A 17653-nucleotide genomic window follows, 5' to 3' on the forward strand; every position below is an offset into this window, starting at 1 on the left:
GGATCAATCGAGCGCCCGCGGCGCACGCTGTTCGGAGTCCCAGGTCAGTGGTACCAGACCGGTACCTGCTGTGGGCGGCGGGGCGCGGGGCGGCTTCAGGGAGAACAACCGCGCAGGCGTCGCTTGCGCCCTTTATTAACCAATCACAAGTCTACCTTGCAGCTCTCCCGGAGAGTCTTCCCTCCGCCGGTCTCTTTCTTCTGTCCCCGCCTTGTTTCCCGCCGGCGAGTAGAGCAGGCGCGTAAGTCGCCTTTCCGGTTCCGGAGCTGTCCATGCGGGCCCATAAGAGTAGCGGCGGCGAGCCCTATAGGTAACGGCTGCGGGCTGCGGGCTGCGGGCTGCGGGCTGCGGGCTGCGGGCTGCGGGCTGCGGGCTGGGGGCGGCGGCGGCGGCGGCGGCGGCGGCGGCGGGTCTCCAGAGTTGGGCTCTGGGAACATCGCGAGGCGAGCGCGTGGTCAGGTGTTCCTTCGGTCTCTGGAGAAGTCAGCTCCCGAGGAGTGCTCAGGTGCTGGTCAGACATATTTCGTACCTGCGAGGAAAGTCTTCCCAAGTCGTTGGGAGGGTGGCTAGTGAATTCCTGTTGAGAGCCTAGGCAGGGAGTTTCGTTGCGGGGTGATCCTAGCTGGTGACTTAGACCTGAGCCAGATCTGTTAATTCCAAAATGTACTTCCTTTCCCTCCACCTACCCCGACCCAGAAAGGAGAAGGAATCAAGTGCGTACAAGTTTGAAACCAAAATATAGTAGAGAGGAAAATAATGACCTGAAATCACACAGCTGCTTAGTTTCAAAGTGCTCCTGGAACCCAGCTCTTTTCTAACTCTCGAGTAATATTTCTTGACATTATGCTGGTATATATGGAGTTTCTATTTCCACTATCTCCTAGCACAGTGCCTAGCACATTATAGGCAGACACATATATTTATTGAACTCAAGTTAATTCAGTACCTTAGTTGGATGACTTGATTGCCTGTTACATTTTGGTTGTTGTTGTTAACCATGTGCTGATATTGTTTGCAGCCTGATTTCCTTTAAAAACTTAATCCAGTGGTTCCCAGTTTATGGGTCATGAATTCCTGGGACGCTCAGGAATCGTAAGGTTTTCTGCAAGTCTATGTGGTCTCCAGGCATCATCCACAACCAATTAATTGTATCTCACAGGTAGATAGGACTGTTTTTTAAGTGTATATAGGTGTTTATTATAATTTAAAATTTTTAAAGAATCAAACTAAAAGTGATACTGCTATCATATTGGAAGGTTATTAAAATGTTTTAATTTTTAAAATAAAATATCTTAAAAATAGCTTATGTTTGAAATCCATTTCATTAGCCCAATTGATATCTAGGGCTGAGCAGTTCGATATGGTAACTACTAGTCATATGTGACTATTTAAATTTAGAATTGAATTAATTAAAATAAAACTTTAGTTTCTCAGTTTCACTTGGTACATTTTAAGTTCTGAGTAGCCACATGTGACTAGTGGCTACTTTGTTAAAAAGTATAGCTATAGAATTTTCCATCATTGCAGAAATGGACAATGCTGATGTAGAAGCTTAAGATGAATACATAGTAACCTAAGCAGAGAAAACAAACTAATTAATAGCAGAGCAGTGAAATTGGGCATAATATTAACCAGTTCCTACCCTTGTTGAGTGAATAAATACATATTTCTTTTTAAAGAAATAAATGAAATTTATTGTTTTTCCTTGGATGTTTTCAAGATTGTAAAATACTTCCCCCACCCCCACCTCATTCAGTGTAGGTTAGAGTTACTTGTGAATTGGTAAAAAGCCACTATGGAGACCAATGACCAGAAGAAACACAGAAAGAAAAACAGTGGGCCCAAAGCTGAGAAGAAAAAGAAACGACATCTGCAAGATCTCCAACTTGGAAATGAGGAAGATGCCCAGAAAAGAAACCCCAAAGCTTTTGCAGTCCAATCTGCTGTGCGGATGGCTCGATCCTTTCACAGGTATGTTTAGCTGGATTCTAGTGGTTCTTTCATTTGTTTCTTTTTACACAATAGAAGTCTCTTCAGATGATGTTTGGATTCATAAGCCTGTTTAGCTCTGAAGGAAATGGAGATGTGTGCCATATTTCTTTTACTAAAACATAAGAGGTCTTTCCTGTGGAAGCTGCGTTGTCTCTAGCATTCATATACTGATTGGCTTTTTTTCCCCCCAAGAAAAAGCTTGAGTTTTTCTTGATAGAATTTGTTTGTAAACTTTAAACAATTTCTATGGTAGTAGATGTGCTTGTGTTTTTTTGTTTTGTTTTGTTTTTTCCTGGATGTGTTTTATATAATTGTAATATGTAATATTAAATATCTTTATTTAATGAATCCTTATTATATACCAAGCAGTGTAGTGTAAACACTATTGAATTAAATTCTCCCAGTAGGTCCAGCCAGTGTGGTTCTGTGGTTGAGTGATGACCTGTGCACCAAGAGGTAGCCTGTTTGATTCCCAGTCGGGGCACGTGCCTGGGATGCTAGCTCAGTACCCAGTAGGGGTGTGTAGGAGACAACCAATCAATGTTTCTGTCTTTCTCTCCCTCTCCCTTCTCTAAAAATCAATAAAAACATATTAAAAAATTCTCCCAGCAGGAGACCCAAATTTTACTCCATAGTCTCTGCTCTTATTCATTATAATACACTGCCCCCATGTTTGCCTTTTTCCTTTTTAAACTACTGTAATCAACTAATAAAGCAATCATATTTAAGGTTTGTATAATCTTCAACATTCTGCACTATTGAAGTCAACCTGTTATATATTTACTGAAGTGGTTATTTGGATTGGAGCCAGAAGTTAACAAGTTAATGCTATCTATATGTTGTCTGTTGTGCTCTCTTTAAAATCTTTACTTATAAGGATAATGCCTTTTATGTTTTGAAAATTAATTTATTTGTTTTTAACAAATAGGACTCAGGATTTGAAGACAAAAAAGCATCATATTCCAGTGGTTGATCGAACTCCACTAGAGCCTCCCCCAATAGTGGTGGTGGTGATGGGGCCTCCAAAAGTTGGAAAGAGCACTTTGATTCAATGCCTCATTCGGAACTTCACCAGGCAGAAGCTAACGGAGATCAGAGGCCCTGTAACAATTGTATCAGGTGGGCAGGTGCTACCCTCAACTGACATGGCAGGTGTTGTCATCTGAGAAGCATACATGCCTTTGTTGAACATTTTTTGGGGGGACTGATAAATGCTAAAATAATATTACCACTTCATATTACCTTCCTTGTAGTTTTACTAAGTTGGCTGTAGCTTCAGAAAAAGATAGATTCCTAGGAATAATCATGATATAGATATATATCTTATTCTGACTGTAGTATGGATTTGCTAGGTATGTTCCTCTGAAAGGCTTCGCAGGCCTGGGCAGGTTGGCTTGGTCATGGTGAACACCTTCATGGAACAGATAGCAAATACTTTCCATTCTTGTGGAAATAAGGGAGTTTTTCTCTTTATTCTGTGAGAATTTATCTAAATTTTCTAAATTTGAGGGAAGATGAAACAAATACCCAAAATGACAATGGTAGAATCTGAACTCTCTCATTATAGCAATAATATGCAGTTGACCCTTGAACTGCACAGGTCCACTTACATCTGAATTTTTTTTGATAAATATACAGTCGGCTCTTTGTATCCCTAGGTTTCACATCTGCAGATTCAACCAACTATGGATCAAAGAGTATTTTTCATCCTTGGTTGGGAGTCTGCATACATGGAGTCCAACTCTATGCATTGTTATGCACCATGTTACATAAGGGAATTGAGCCCCTGCGTATTTTGATATCCATGGGGGTCCTGCAACCAATCCCTGTGGATACTAAGGGATGACAAGTTTTTGGCGAGTCAAAAATTATATGCAGTGTCCCACTGCACAGGGGTTGGCATCCCTAATCCCCTTATTTTCATTGTTCAAGGGTCAACTGCAGTAGGACTGAGGCTTTCCTTTGTCTGGAAAGCATTTCTATTTGTTTTGATGATTACTTTAAACTTAGCTTAGAAATAATGATTTTTCCATGAACATTCTGTTACATTAGGTTTGAGGATGTTTTTAGCTATAGTGGAAATACAGGAAGCTTTGATAGAGATAGAAGCGTTGGCCCACTGCTGAACAGCAGGACGAGGGTCATCATGAAGCCTACTTGTCTGCCCATTCTAGTTGGAATTTTACCTGTTTGAGCACTTTATTGACATGACTAGGCTTCCGATGATATTTTAAAATTAGAGAACAGCAAGAAAACCTAGATGGGATGTATTTGTTTTATCAGGTTTTTCCTATAAAAATAAACTTGTAGCATACTCCTATAAGTGTATATGGTGCTTTACTGGATCCAGTTAAAATGTTAGAGTGAATGGATATATTTTTCCAAGATTTTTTAAAAAGTACAATTCTCATCTTTTCATTTATAGGTAAAAAACGTAGACTCACCATTATTGAATGTGGGTGTGACATTAACATGATGATTGACCTGGCTAAAGTAGCAGATTTGGTAAGTTAGTGTGGGCATTGTGGGTTTCTGATGGGGACTTATAGCAGTATGGTAGGTTATTTATCCCATGTTGAAGGGAAGAAAGGTTTATAATTATTAAAGAAGTGGTGAGTATTATCAGGGATGCAATAGATGTGTTTGAATTGATAATGATGGTCATAATAATTATTGTTATAATAAAAATAGAATGTTCACAATGAAATGTATTCTAAAATCTAAAAGCAAATCACAGGACAGAGAAAACCTTTAGTGAACATAGTTAATAAAAGCATATATATATATGCATGCTAACAGCTTTCTACAAATTTAGCTCATCTAACCCCCCCAGTATGCCTTAGAAGTAAATAGGTATTATCTGCAGTTTACATATGATGAAATCGAGGCTCCCAGAAGTTAGAGAATTTGTCAGAGGGTGGGAACTCTGTTCTTGGATAGTGTCAAAACCTCCATTCTAAGTTTATGATACAGTAAATACATGGATTTATTGAGAAGTTGGCAGAATTTAAAATAAAAAATCTGTGCAGTACTAAGCATTTGGAAATTGTCCAGCCTCGACTACATTTACAGAAATGGTACAGTTTGTTAATTATTTTTTAAACTAGCAAAAATAAAGCCAAAAAGAAAAAAATTAAACCATATTGATTAGAAAGTGTAGAGTAACAGATACCTTGGTGTGTTTTTTTGTTTGTTTGTTTTTTTGATTCAACACTTTCTGGATAGCTTTTTAGTGAGAGAGCTACAGATTTTATTCTTTGGCCTAGGAAATCTTCTAAAATATGAATAAATAGTAATTTAATATAGGTGTTATGGCTATGCCATTTGAATATCAAAAAGCTAATACTATTCAAATTTTTAACATGTAATGCTACCATTAATAAAAATGTGTTATTATCAACACAAAATAGTATAAACTTACTAAATCTTGTACATTTGAAATGATTGAAACTTTATCGTATTAGTTTCTCTTCTATGTAAAATATATCAAATCCTAATTTTAAAAGCATACACATTTAAAATGATGCCTTTCATATACACATGCATTTGGTAAAATGTTCAAACTGTACTACAGGGTACAAACAATGCATGATTTCTCTTTCCTTGCTCTGACCCCTAATTTCTCAGTTCCCCTCAAGGCAGAATCCTTCGAGATACAGCTATAATATACAAGTAACTCTTTTAAAGCACACAGTTTATTATACTCTGTGCTTTACTTTTTTCACTTACTGTTTCTTGGAGGTATATAAGTACTGTAGCTCAACCTTACCAAGTATTCTTTGGGTGTACCATAATTTATTTAACCTGGCTTATGTTGATTGCTCTGCTCTGGGTTGTTATAAATTCTTCTAAGTCACAGCACAGGCATACATAATACATGGATTTGTGTTTGCATGCACCTGTGTGCATTGGAGGGGTAGTACAAGTTTCATTTATCTTTAGTTGACAAAGATTGTAGCTAAGGGACTGTTTGCCACCTATTCTGATCCCACAACTAATTGCTTGTCTCTTGGCACTCCACGTTGTCAAATGGGGTGTGGAGATACCCACAGCAAGCCCGCTCACCTTCAGCCTATTCCAGTGTTGCCATCTTGGCCTGTGCTGTGCAGCAGCAGCTGTACATTCTCACAGTGCTCAGTGTCCACCTTTGTATAGTTTGTGGTTCAGGATTATTGAATGTTCCATAATTTAATCAAAGATAAGTTTTTCTGACTTTTTAAAATTATTTTAAATTAGATATAAAAAGATGGAAGACAGAGATGTTATATCTTAAAACTAGAAGTCTCCAGGAATCAATTCTGAAATTAAATGAAGGATTATAAATTTTAAAAATTGGTCCTATTTATATTTTCTTACAGATTACCATTTATAACTTTACTATCTTTTTATTCTAAACTGGTAGCTTTTTTTTTTTTTTTCCTGAACAGTTGCATGTACAAATTAATTTATAAGATAGAGCCTTTATACTACATAGTTCCCAGCAAAAACTTGTTTTCCATATGAGAAGATTAAAACAAAAATATTTGATTTTCTCTACATTTTTTTATATTTTTCATTTATTACCAGTTTCTCCCATTTTTTTTATGTCAGATCTGTTATTTGGTTTCCTTGTTACAGACCTGTTATTTGGCTTAAAAACACCTTGCCAAACACTTTATTTCTTAAAGAACATTTCAGGTAAGGCCTAAATTAGACCCAGCATTTTCTGAGTTACTGTATTTCTCATATATTGAGATTCTTGAAATGGAATTTTATATCTTGGTGGATATTGTTTCATGTTTACCGTTTAGAGCAAGTCAAAGGGTTGTTTTTTTTTTTCTCTCTTATCATGGTTATCCCTAACTAATCATTTTATTTAGTCTAGAGCAGAAATTAGCCCTTTTTTTTTTTTTTTTTTGTAAAGTGCCAGATAGTAAATCTTTTGAGCTTTCTGGGTCATAGTTTCTGTTGCAACTAAATGATGCATTTGTAACTTAAAGGCAGGTGTAGATCATATGTGAGCGAATTAACATGACCATGTTCAAGTAAAAGTTTAGTTGTGAAGTAGGTGATGGGTCAGATTTGGCCCACAAGCCATAATTTGTTGATGGTATGTTTTGAGTAGTTTTCTTGAGAAATCGTGTCTTCTGTTTTTAGGTTCTGATGCTTATAGATGCCAGCTTCGGGTTTGAAATGGAAACTTTTGAGTTTCTAAACATCTGTCAAGTACATGGCTTTCCTAAAATTATGGGCGTTCTCACTCATCTAGATTCCTTCAAGTATAATAAGCAACTGAAGAAGGCAAAGAAGCGATTAAAGCACAGGTTCTGGACAGAAGTCTACCCGGTAGGAAGAGAATTAGTTATTGAATACTAGCACTGTAATCCTTTAAAAATAGACTGGATGAGTAGGAGAGATTAACCGGCATCTCTAGAGGATCCACCTCCTGAGTTTTTTTTATATCTTGATAATCCCTGGCATATTTCCCTGAAATAGTCTTTATTCTGGACATCTTGATGTGTCTCCTGTGTCTCAATCCACCAGCACCAGGCAGTGTCTGACTCTAAGTGTTTTAGATTTGTGACTTAATAGAGTTTGTTCTAAGTTTCTCGTAGTTATAGGACCAAGAACTACAGTGTACACTTACCACCACTCCTCCCTGCCCTTTACACTGATGTGGCCTGTTGGTCACAGGATATTCTCTGTGCCCAGGAGCCTCACTGCAGTACACCAGACAGATGTCACTGCTTGACTGCAGAGCAGTCTTGAAATTAAATATGTTTACAGTTCTGCCCATACACAACCCTAATAAGATGATTCCTGAAAGAAGCCAGAGAGGGTCTGGAAGCATTGGCATAGTGGTTTGCCAAAAGTCTCCCTTTCTTAGGATTGCTTTTTATTTAGAGGCCTTTATTTTAGTGCAGTACTGACAAGAATTTAGTTGATATTAAATTTCTTTTTTTAATGTTTAGGGTGCCAAGCTGTTCTACCTTTCTGGAATGGTACATGGAGAATATCAAAACCAAGAAATTCACAATCTGGGACGTTTTATTACAGTTATGAAGTTTAGACCTCTTACATGGCAAACCTCTCACCCTTATGTCTTGGCAGACAGGTAAAAAGTGAATACATTTTTTTTTTTTGCTCAGATATTTCAAAGCTAAGGAAAAAGAATAATAATAGACCTGTTTTGTGCTTATTTTTGAATAGTGGGGGGAGAAATGTAGTTGATGGAAAAATCTACTTTTTTTGTATTATTACTTAAAAATGCTGTGACTTTGGGAATAAAGTGTGAAATGTTTAGAAAAATGTGAAGATTTTGAAGCATTTAAGGCTATAGGATGTGGCTTCATCCTGCTTTTCCAACCTTAATTTGGACAGTGGTGCTCCAGTCACTCAGATGTATCCTGTGTTCTCCTTCCTTTCTGCTTTTTTTTTTTCAGATTGTTTTCTCAGCCTGGAATACCCTTTTTCCACCTACCAGAACCCAAGCCACACTAAAAAAAAAAAAAAAAAACCAGATCAGTGCTTAATCTTCTTCCATCAAGGGTTTTTCTGGATACATTGTCTTTTCTTCCCTGATGGTAGAGGCATGCATTTCCCACTTCTGGAGTCGTACTTGTGGAATGCATATTACACAGATCCTAAGAGAAGTGCAGTCATTTGTTTGCTTTTGTCCTCTGGTAGATGGTGAATTGTGTTTCCTAATTTCTGTATTTTCTATAATTTTCTACATGTGTTCAGTGAACTAGTGAATGTGATGAATTATTGACACATGAAAGGAGGTATAAGACCTTTGACATTCATTTCTGCCATATGATTGGGTTTTATTTTTCTAGGATGGAAGATTTGACAAACCCAGAAGATATCCGAACAAATATAAAATGTGACCGAAAAGTGTCTCTTTATGGTTATTTAAGAGGAGCACATTTGAAAAATAAAAGCCAAATTCACATGCCAGGTATTCTTTTGTTGTAAACTGTGCTATATTTGTAGAATGTTTGAGATGAATTCATTTTCTCATGGAAACTGAAAAATGGCCAAACAAAATAGAGCCACCTTGCTGGAGGTTTTAAGAGTAACACAGCTCTTCTTTGGCCAGCAAATATTGAGTTGACCAAGTTCTGTCCCCTCCACTCTGATGGTGTTGTTTAGCTAGAGAAACAGTGCCAGTGTCAAGTGATCCCCTTGCTGTGGTTGAAGCCTTCCAACTGTGGGGCATTTGTACTGACTGTTGATAGATACGTCAGCTGAAGCCATTTTTCTCTCTCTTACAGGCATGGGAGATTTTGCTGTGAGTGACATCAGTTTCCTACCAGACCCCTGTGCCCTTCCTGAACAACAAAAGAAACGCTGTTTAAATGAAAAGGAAAAGTTGGTTTATGCACCTCTCTCTGGAGTTGGTGGTGTGCTGTATGACAAAGATGCTGTCTATGTCGACCTTGGTGGCAGCCATGGCTTCCAGGAATTGGTGAGAGGGCAGTCACAGGCAGTAATATAGTCAGCTTTTATTTACTGAAGCTTTTTAATTTTTATTCATATTTATCATAATGCCTATTGTAAATATGCAGAATATTTAACTCCACCAAGCAGAAAGTAAAAGTCATGTCCTATGTACTTCCCTGCTACAAAATTCACAAGGGATCTTACATCTCCCAACATGAGAATTGTAAGCAGTTTGTGCCTGTACTTCTATCTCTCTTTATATAAAATCAGTGTGTTTTCTAGCTCTTATTTGGTCATTTAGGTTATTATATATTGTATGTAAATACTATAATGTATCTGTGTGCATGTGTGAGGTAGAGAAGTAATGTTTGTTATATTGGATCCAACTATAAATGCTTTTACAAGTTTTGGAGGTACCTAAGAATAAGTGATTCTGTTGTTCCCTTCCAGTTTTTGTAGAGCTGCTTCTTTCTATATACAGTTGTGTAGTATTTCATTGCGTGGATAAACCACATTTACTGAAGCAATCTTTGGAGTGCTTGCTGATGGACTCGCTGCATGTTTCCTGGTTTCAATAGTGATGCAGTGAGACCTTGTACATGTAGCTTTGGTCACTGGGAGAGATCTTTCTATGCAGTAAATTCCTTAAAGTGAAAATTTTGGATCAAAGGTAGCAGTTTTTTTTTTGATGGACTTGAAGTTTTTATTTCTTTTACTGTTCTGAAATTGGATTTTAATTGGGCTAAAATGAGCACATTCTGTAGCACCAGCATCCAGGGTTTTTCCAGCTAAGTATTTAGGTTATGAGGGTGTGTACTCCATGAACTCTGAAACAGTTTCATGAACACAGAATTCAGTTTTAGGTTTTGGTGTAAGAATTTTTTTTACTTTTTGAGGCAGTAAAGAGTTTTCAGGAACTATGTTTAGGGTAGTTTTTAGAAAGTAATTGAAACCAGTGTGTCTCTTCAGAATTTTTGTGCATTCCTCACTTTCCATTTCTTGGTTGCCTTGACAGGACGAGACTAGACCCACCCATGAACTGGTCCAGAGTCTCATTTCCACCCACTCCACTATTGATGCCAAGATGGCTTCAAGTAGAGTGACACTTTTCTCTGATTCCAAACCACTAGGGTCAGAGGATATAGATAATCAAGGGTGAGTTTGCTATTTTTCTATTTATAATTTTAAAAAATTATACTACAGAAGATTATGTTACCCATAACTGCCATCATAACACGTTTTGGTGAGATTCATTCCAGGTTGTGTTGTTTTGCTTTGCTTTGTATGTGCATGTTTCTGAGTGTTCTTCACTTAGGTGAAATTACATGACATTTCTTTCTTGTTTTTACATGACATTTCTTGAAAGAATGTGGAGAATTCTGTTTTTAACAAACCCAGAATATTCCTCAACTGTCACGAAACCTTTTCCATAGATTGCTTTTTAGGAGACCTGAGGCCACTTGGCTTTCTTTTAGTGGTCCAAATAGTGGAACAAGCAGTCAGGGAGCTTGTTCATGTGGCTGTCCAGAGGCCACGTATCTTGTTTCTGGACTGCAGGCCGACACTGTAACCGATGAGCCAAACCGGCCAGGGCCACGTATTTTGTCTCTAAAAGTTTTAGTTATGGTGAGTTGTAGTATTGCCTGTGGGTCGATTTTCACTAACATGGCTTATATGAATTATTTTCAGTTTGAGTTGGGAATTTGTATACCATCTACATAGTGGGTGTTTTGATTTTATTGTAGTGATTTATGATCCCCAATAAAAATCATTCTGAAAATGATTGATATTATCTAGTTTATAACTTACTATAAATATATACAAATGAAGAAAGATCACCTGCTGCCCTTTAACTAGTAAATGGTATAGCATGATAGTTGAGTGCAATAGGCCTACTGTTTGGGGGAAATATCTAAGTATCAGTTTCATAATATCATAGGAGTTGTGATGATTAAATATAATAGTGTACATAAACTATTTAGCATGGTGCAGATGACAAGTATTAACTAAAAGATCCCTATTGATCATAAAAATCAATATTTTCATTTTTAAGTATTCTTCTGGTCATCTTTATCTACATGGATACTCTTTTAACATGGTTACAGTCATAATTCATAAAAAATGTCCTTGTCTATATTGTATTTCTTTTTTCTGTATAGTCTGTTTCTATAGTCACGGTTTTGTTATTATTGGTATATTCTGACCTGTCCATTCTCTTTTAGTACAATTTTTATTTTTTATTAATTTTTGTTACAGATAATTCTCCCCCCCCACCACCATACTGACTCCCTCCTCCCTATCCCCTCCCACCCTGTCCCCAGTTTTGTTGTCTGTGTCCATCGGTTATGCATACATGCATATAAGTTCTGTGATTTATCCCTTCCCCCACACCCCTTCTGAGGAATATCAGTCTGTACCCTACGTCTGTCTCTGGGTCTCTTTTGTTCATCAGTTTGTTTAGTTCATTACATTCCAGAAATAAGTGAGATCATGTGATATTTGTCTTTCTATGCTTGGCTTATTTCGCTTAGGATAATACTGTCCAGGTCCCTCCATGTCATCGCAAAGGATGAGATCTTTCTTTCTTACAGTTGCATAGTACTCCATAGGGTATATGTACCAAAGCTTTTTTATACACTCGTCTACTGATGGGCACTTGGACTGTTTCCAGATCTTAGCTATTGTAAATAGTGCTGCTATGAACATAGGGGTACATATATTCTTTCTGATTGGTGTTTCAGGCTTCCTAGGATATATTCCCAGAAGTGGAATCCCTGGGTCAAATGTCAGTTCAATTTTTAATTTTTTGAGGTAACACAATATTGTTTTCCGTAGTGGCTGCACCAGTCTGCATTCCTACCAGCAGTGTACTAGGGTCCCCTTTACTCCACACCCTCGCCAACTCTTGTTGTTTGATGATTTGTTGATGGCGGCGATTCTGACAGATGTGAAGTGGTACCTCGTTGTTTTAATTTGCATCTCTCTGATTAGTGACATTGAGCATTTTTTCATATGTCTCTTAGCCATTTGTATGTCCAGTTTGGAGAGGTGTCTCTTTAGGTCCTTTGTCCATTTCTTAATTGGGTTCCTTGTCTTCCTTTTGTTGAGTTGTGTGAGTACTCTATTTTTGAAATTAACCCTTTATCTGATGTATCATTGGCAATTATGCTCTCCCATATAGTGGGTTCCCTTTCCATTTCAATGGTTGTTTCTTTTGCTGTGCAGCAGCTTTTTAGTTTGATGTAGTCCCATGTGTTCATATTTTCCGTTGTTTCTGTTGCCTTAGGTGATGTATTAGTGAAAATTCTGCTGTGTATGATGTCTGAAATTTTGTTGCCTGCATTTTCTTCTAGGATTTTTATGGAATCACGAGTCACATTTAAGTCTTTTATCTATTTTGAGTTTATTCTTGTTTATGGTGTAAGTTGGTGGTTTAGCTTCATTTTTTTGCATGTAGCTGTCCAATTTTCCCAGCACCATTTATTAAAGAGGCTGTCTTGACTCCAATGTATGTTCTTGCCACCTTTGTCAAATATTAATAGAGCATATTGTCTTGGGTCAATTTCTGAGTTCTCTCTTCTGTTCTATTGATGTAACTGCCTGTTCTTGTGCCAGTACCAGGCTGTTTTGATTATAGTGGCTTTGTAGTATAAACTGAAATCAGGTAATGTGATCCCTCCTACTTTGTTCTTCTTTTTCAAGATTGCTGCGGCTACATGGGGCCTTTTTTCTTTCCATATAAACTTTTGGCTTCTTTGTTCTAGTCTGTGAAGTATATCGTTGGTATTTTGATGGGGATTGCATTGAATCTATATATAGGTTTGGGTAGTATGGACATTTTAATGATGTTAATTCTTCCAATCCACTAACAAGGTATATGCTTCCACCTTTTTATATCTTCTTCTATTTTTATTTTTTCAATGACCTATAGTTTTCTGTGAAGAGATCCTGTACTTCTTTGGTTAAGTTTATTCCTAGGTATCTTAATTTTTTTTGCTGTAATGGTAAATGGGATTGTTTTTTTTTTTAGTTCTCTTTTTTTGAGTTCATTGTTGGTGTATAAGAATGCTATCAATTTCTTGACGTTCATTTTGTACCCTGCTACTTTGCCAAATTCAATTATTAAGTTTAGTAGATTTTTTATGGAGTCTTTAGGGTTTTCTATGTACAATATCATGTCATCTGCAAATAATGACAATTTCACTTCCTCCTTTCCAGTTTGGATCCCTTTTATTTTTTCTTCCTGTCTAATGGCTGTGGCTATGACTTCCAGTACTATGTTAAATAAGAGTGGCGAAAGTGGACATTCCTGTCTTGTACTCGTTCTTAAGGAAGTGTTTTTAGCTTTTGCCCACTGAGTATAATATTGGCTGTAGGTTTTTTATATGTGGACTTTATTATGTTGAGATATGATCCCTCTATTCCCACATTGCTGAGGGTTTTTATCAGAAATGGGTGCTGTATTTTGTCAAATGCTTTTTCAGCATCTATTGTTATGATCATATGATTTTTATTTTTCATTTTCTTTATGTGGTGTATCACATTTATTGATTTGTGAATATTGTACCAGCCTTGCATCCCAGGGATGAATCCCACTTGGTGGATAATTTTTTGATGTATTGCTGGATTCGATTTGCTAATATTTTGTTAAGGATTTTGGCATCTGTATTCATCAGAGATATTGGCCTATAATTTTCTTTCTTGGTAGTGTCTTTATTCCGTTTTGGAATTGGGATTATGCTGGCCTCATAAAATGAGTTTCGAAGGCTCCCGTCTTCTTTGATTTTCTGGAATAGTTTGCGAAGAATGGATATTAAATATTCTTTGAATGTTCGGTAAAACTCCCCCATGAAGCCATCTGGGCCTGGGCTTTTGTTTGCTGGGAGTTTCTTAATTACATCTTCAATTTCCTTTGTTGTTATTGGTCTGTTCAAGTTTTCTATTTCTTCCCTGTTCTGTTTTGGGAGACTGTGCATTTCTAGAAATGTGTCCATTTTGCCTAGATTGTCCAATTTGTTGGCGTATAATTGTTCATAGTATGTTTTGACGATTCTTTATATTTCTTTGGTGTCAGGTGTTACTGATCTTCTTTGTTTCTGATTTTGTTTATTTGGGTCCTCTCTTTTTGTTTCTTGGTGAGTCTGGCTAAAGGTCCATCGATCTTGTTTATGTTTTCAAAGAACCAGCTATTTGTTTCATTGGTCTTTTGAACTGTTTTTTTTTAGTCTCTATGTTTTTTATTTCTGCTCTGACCTTTACTATTTCTTTCCTTCTACTTGTTCTGGGTTTTTCTTTTTGTCTTCTCTCTAGATCTTTAATTGTAGGGTTAGAGAGTCAATTAGGATTTTTTCTTGTTTTTTGAAGTAGGCCTGTAGTGCTATGAACTTCCCTCTTAGGACTGCTATCGCTGCATCCCATAGATTTTGTGTTGTTGTGTGTTCATTTTCATTGGTTTCCAGGAATGTTTTAATTTTTTCCTTGATCTCATTGGTAACCCATTTGTTGTTTTATAACATGCTATTCAGCCTCCAAGTGTTTAAGTGTTTTTGTTATAATTGAGTTCTAGTTTCATGCCATTGTGGTCTGAGAAGATGCTTGATATGATTTCAATCTTTTTAAATTTGTAGAGACTTATTTTGTGTCCTAACATGTGGTCTATCTTTGAGAATGTCCCATGTGCACTTGAGAAGAATGTATGTTCTGCAGCTTTGGGGTGAAATGTTCTGTAAATATCAATTAAGTCCAACTCATCTAGGTTGTCATTTAAGGACTCGATGTCTTTATTAAGTTTTTGTCTGGAAGATCTATCCAGTGGTGTAAGTGGGGTGTTAAAATCACCCAGTAAGATCATATTGCTATTAATCTCTCCCTTGAAGTCCTCCAGAAGTTTGTTAATATATTTTGGTGCTCCCCTATTCGGTGCATATATGTTTACCACTGTTGTATCCTCTTGTCGGATTGATCCTTTTAATATTATGTAGTGGCCTTCTTTGTCTTTTATTATGGCCCTCATTTTGAAGTCTATCTTGTCGGATATGAGTATTGCTACACCAGCTTTTTTTTCATTTCCGTTTGCTTGGTAAATTTTTTTCCATCCCTTCACTTTCATCCTGTGTGAGTCTTTTATTGTGAGGTGAGTTTCTGGTAGACAGCATATATATGGGTCATGCTTTTGTATGCAGTCAGCTACCCTGTTTTTTGATTGGAGCATTTAAGCCGTTTACATTTAAGGTTATTATTGGTAGATAGTTATAAGTTGCCATTTTTATTTTATGCCTGTGTTCCTCTCTCTCTCTCGCTCTCTCTCTTTTTCTGTTTCTTCTTACAACAGTCCCCTCAGCATTTCTTGCAGTGTTGGTTTTGTGGTGGTAAATTCCTTTAGCTTTTATTTATCCGTGAAGCTCTTTATTTCTCCTTCAATTGTGAATGATAGCCTTGCTGGATAGAGTAGTCTTGAATTTAGACCCTTGCCTTGCATTACTTTGTACACTTCATGTCACTCCCTTCTGGTCTGCATCGTTTCTATTGAGAAATCAGCTGACAGTCTCATGGCAGCTCTCTTGTCGGTAACTTTCTGTCTCTCTCTTGCTTCCTTTAATATTCTTTCTTTGTCTTTAATGTTTGCTATTTTTATTATGATGTGTTTAGCTGTGGGTCTTCTGGGGTTCATCTTGCTTGGGACTCTGTGTTTCCTGGACTTCTGTGACTTTTTCCTTCACCAAATTAGGAAAGTTTTCTGCCATTATTTCTTCAAACAGGTTCTCTATTCCTTTCTCTGATTCTTCTTCCAGTACCCCTATAATGTGAATGTTGTTATGTTTTGTATTATCCCATAGCTCCCTTAAACTTTCCTCCTGCTTTTTAAACTTTTTTTCCATTTGCTGCTCTTTTTGGGTGTTTTTCCCTACCTTGTCTTCCAAGTCGCTGATTCGGTCTTTAACTTCTTCGAATCTACTATTGAACCCTTCTAAGGTATTTTTCATATCAGCTACGTCATTCTTTTGGGGGGAGGGTTATTATGTGTATATTGATTTATTTATTTTAATTAATTAATTAATTTTTGTTACGGATGTTTCTCCTTTTTCCCCCACTGATTCCCCCTTCTCCCACCCTCCCCACCCTGTCCCCAGCTTTGTTGTCCATGTCCATTGTTAATGCACACATCCATATAAGTTCTGTGGTTTATCTCCCCCGCCATCCCTTCTTCTGGGGATTGTCAGTCTATACCCCACTTCCACGTCTCTGGGACTATCCCGTTCCTCAGACTGTTATGTTCATTATATTCCACAAATAAGTGAGATCATATGATACTTGTCTTTCTCTGTTTGGCTTGTTTTACTTAGGATAATACTTTCCAGGCCCCTCCATGTCATCTCATAGGATAAGAGATCTTTCTTTCTTACATCAGCTATGTCATTCTTTATTTCCTCTTGATTTTTATGTATAGCTTCTATCTCTTTATGCATTGCTTCTACCTCTTTTTTTAAGATGAAGTAGTTCCCAGTGAGCTCTTCATAATTCTTATTAAGTTACTTGTAATTTTCACCAAATTGTTTGAGCATTCTTATAATCATTGCTTTGAATTCTTTGTCTGACAAGTCGCTTTCTTCTAGTTCCTATAGTTCCATTTCTGGGGATTCTTTTTTTTTTTTTTTTTCATTTGGGTATTGTTTCTTTGTCTCACCGTTTTAGCAATCTGGTAGTTCTAAGCCTGGTGAGGGATGTTAGAATGTGTAGGCAGCTCAGTGTGTATCAATTAAGGCTGCTGTATCTCCCAGCCTGTTTTGGTGTATGGCTCCTCTTGTCTGCTGTAGGTTCTGCAGGGTTGAAATTGGTCTGTCGTGCTCCCCAAGATTCGCTGCTGCTTGAGCTGGGGCATCGCTCTTGATCGGCTTCTGCTGATGCTGCTGGGAATGGGACTTAGCTGCTGATATGTGCTGCTCTGCTGGGAGGTGGGCGGGTTTATTTGGTGCCCTGCTGGGGTGTGGGGGACCTGCTGGTATGTTGCTGGGATGTGTGGGGTTCCACTAGTACACTGTTGGGGTGTGTGTGTTCCACTGGCATGCTGTTGGGGTTCGTGGGTCCCTCTGGTATTCTGCTGGGGCATGTGGATCCAGCTGGTGCCCTTCTGGGGTTTGTGGGTTTCATTGGTATGCTGCTGGGGTTCGTGGGTTCCACTGATGCACTTCTGGGTTTTGTGGGTCCCTCTGGTACGCTGCTGGGGTATGTGGGTCTT

The 17653-nt window shown here is 37.6% G+C and overlaps 1 protein-coding gene across 4 annotated transcripts in view; it reads left to right on the top strand.

Moving 5' to 3' along the window:
• Nucleotides 1-260: 260 nt before the first annotated feature.
• Nucleotides 261-17653, top strand: part of BMS1 (BMS1 ribosome biogenesis factor) — a 48834-nt gene continuing 31441 nt past the window's right edge. For 2 of the 4 annotated variants that reach the window (XM_036265490.1, XM_036265492.1), the window contains exons 1-9: nt 261-310; nt 1757-1971; nt 2921-3111; nt 4418-4497; nt 7129-7317; nt 7944-8086; nt 8811-8932; nt 9249-9442; nt 10433-10572. In XM_036265490.1, coding sequence (XP_036121383.1) covers nt 1796-1971; nt 2921-3111; nt 4418-4497; nt 7129-7317; nt 7944-8086; nt 8811-8932; nt 9249-9442; nt 10433-10572 — 1235 coding nt within the window. In that variant the 5' untranslated portion in view covers nt 261-310; nt 1757-1795. The remainder of the gene's footprint in view (nt 311-1756; nt 1972-2920; nt 3112-4417; nt 4498-7128; nt 7318-7943; nt 8087-8810; nt 8933-9248; nt 9443-10432; nt 10573-17653) is intronic. The other 2 variants (XM_036265491.1, XM_036265493.1) reach the window with 2 other exon arrangements.

Source organism: Molossus molossus, unplaced genomic scaffold, assembly GCF_014108415.1.
Source record: "Molossus molossus isolate mMolMol1 unplaced genomic scaffold, mMolMol1.p scaffold_m16_p_17, whole genome shotgun sequence".
NCBI classification, from domain to species: Eukaryota; Metazoa; Chordata; class Mammalia; order Chiroptera; family Molossidae; genus Molossus; species Molossus molossus.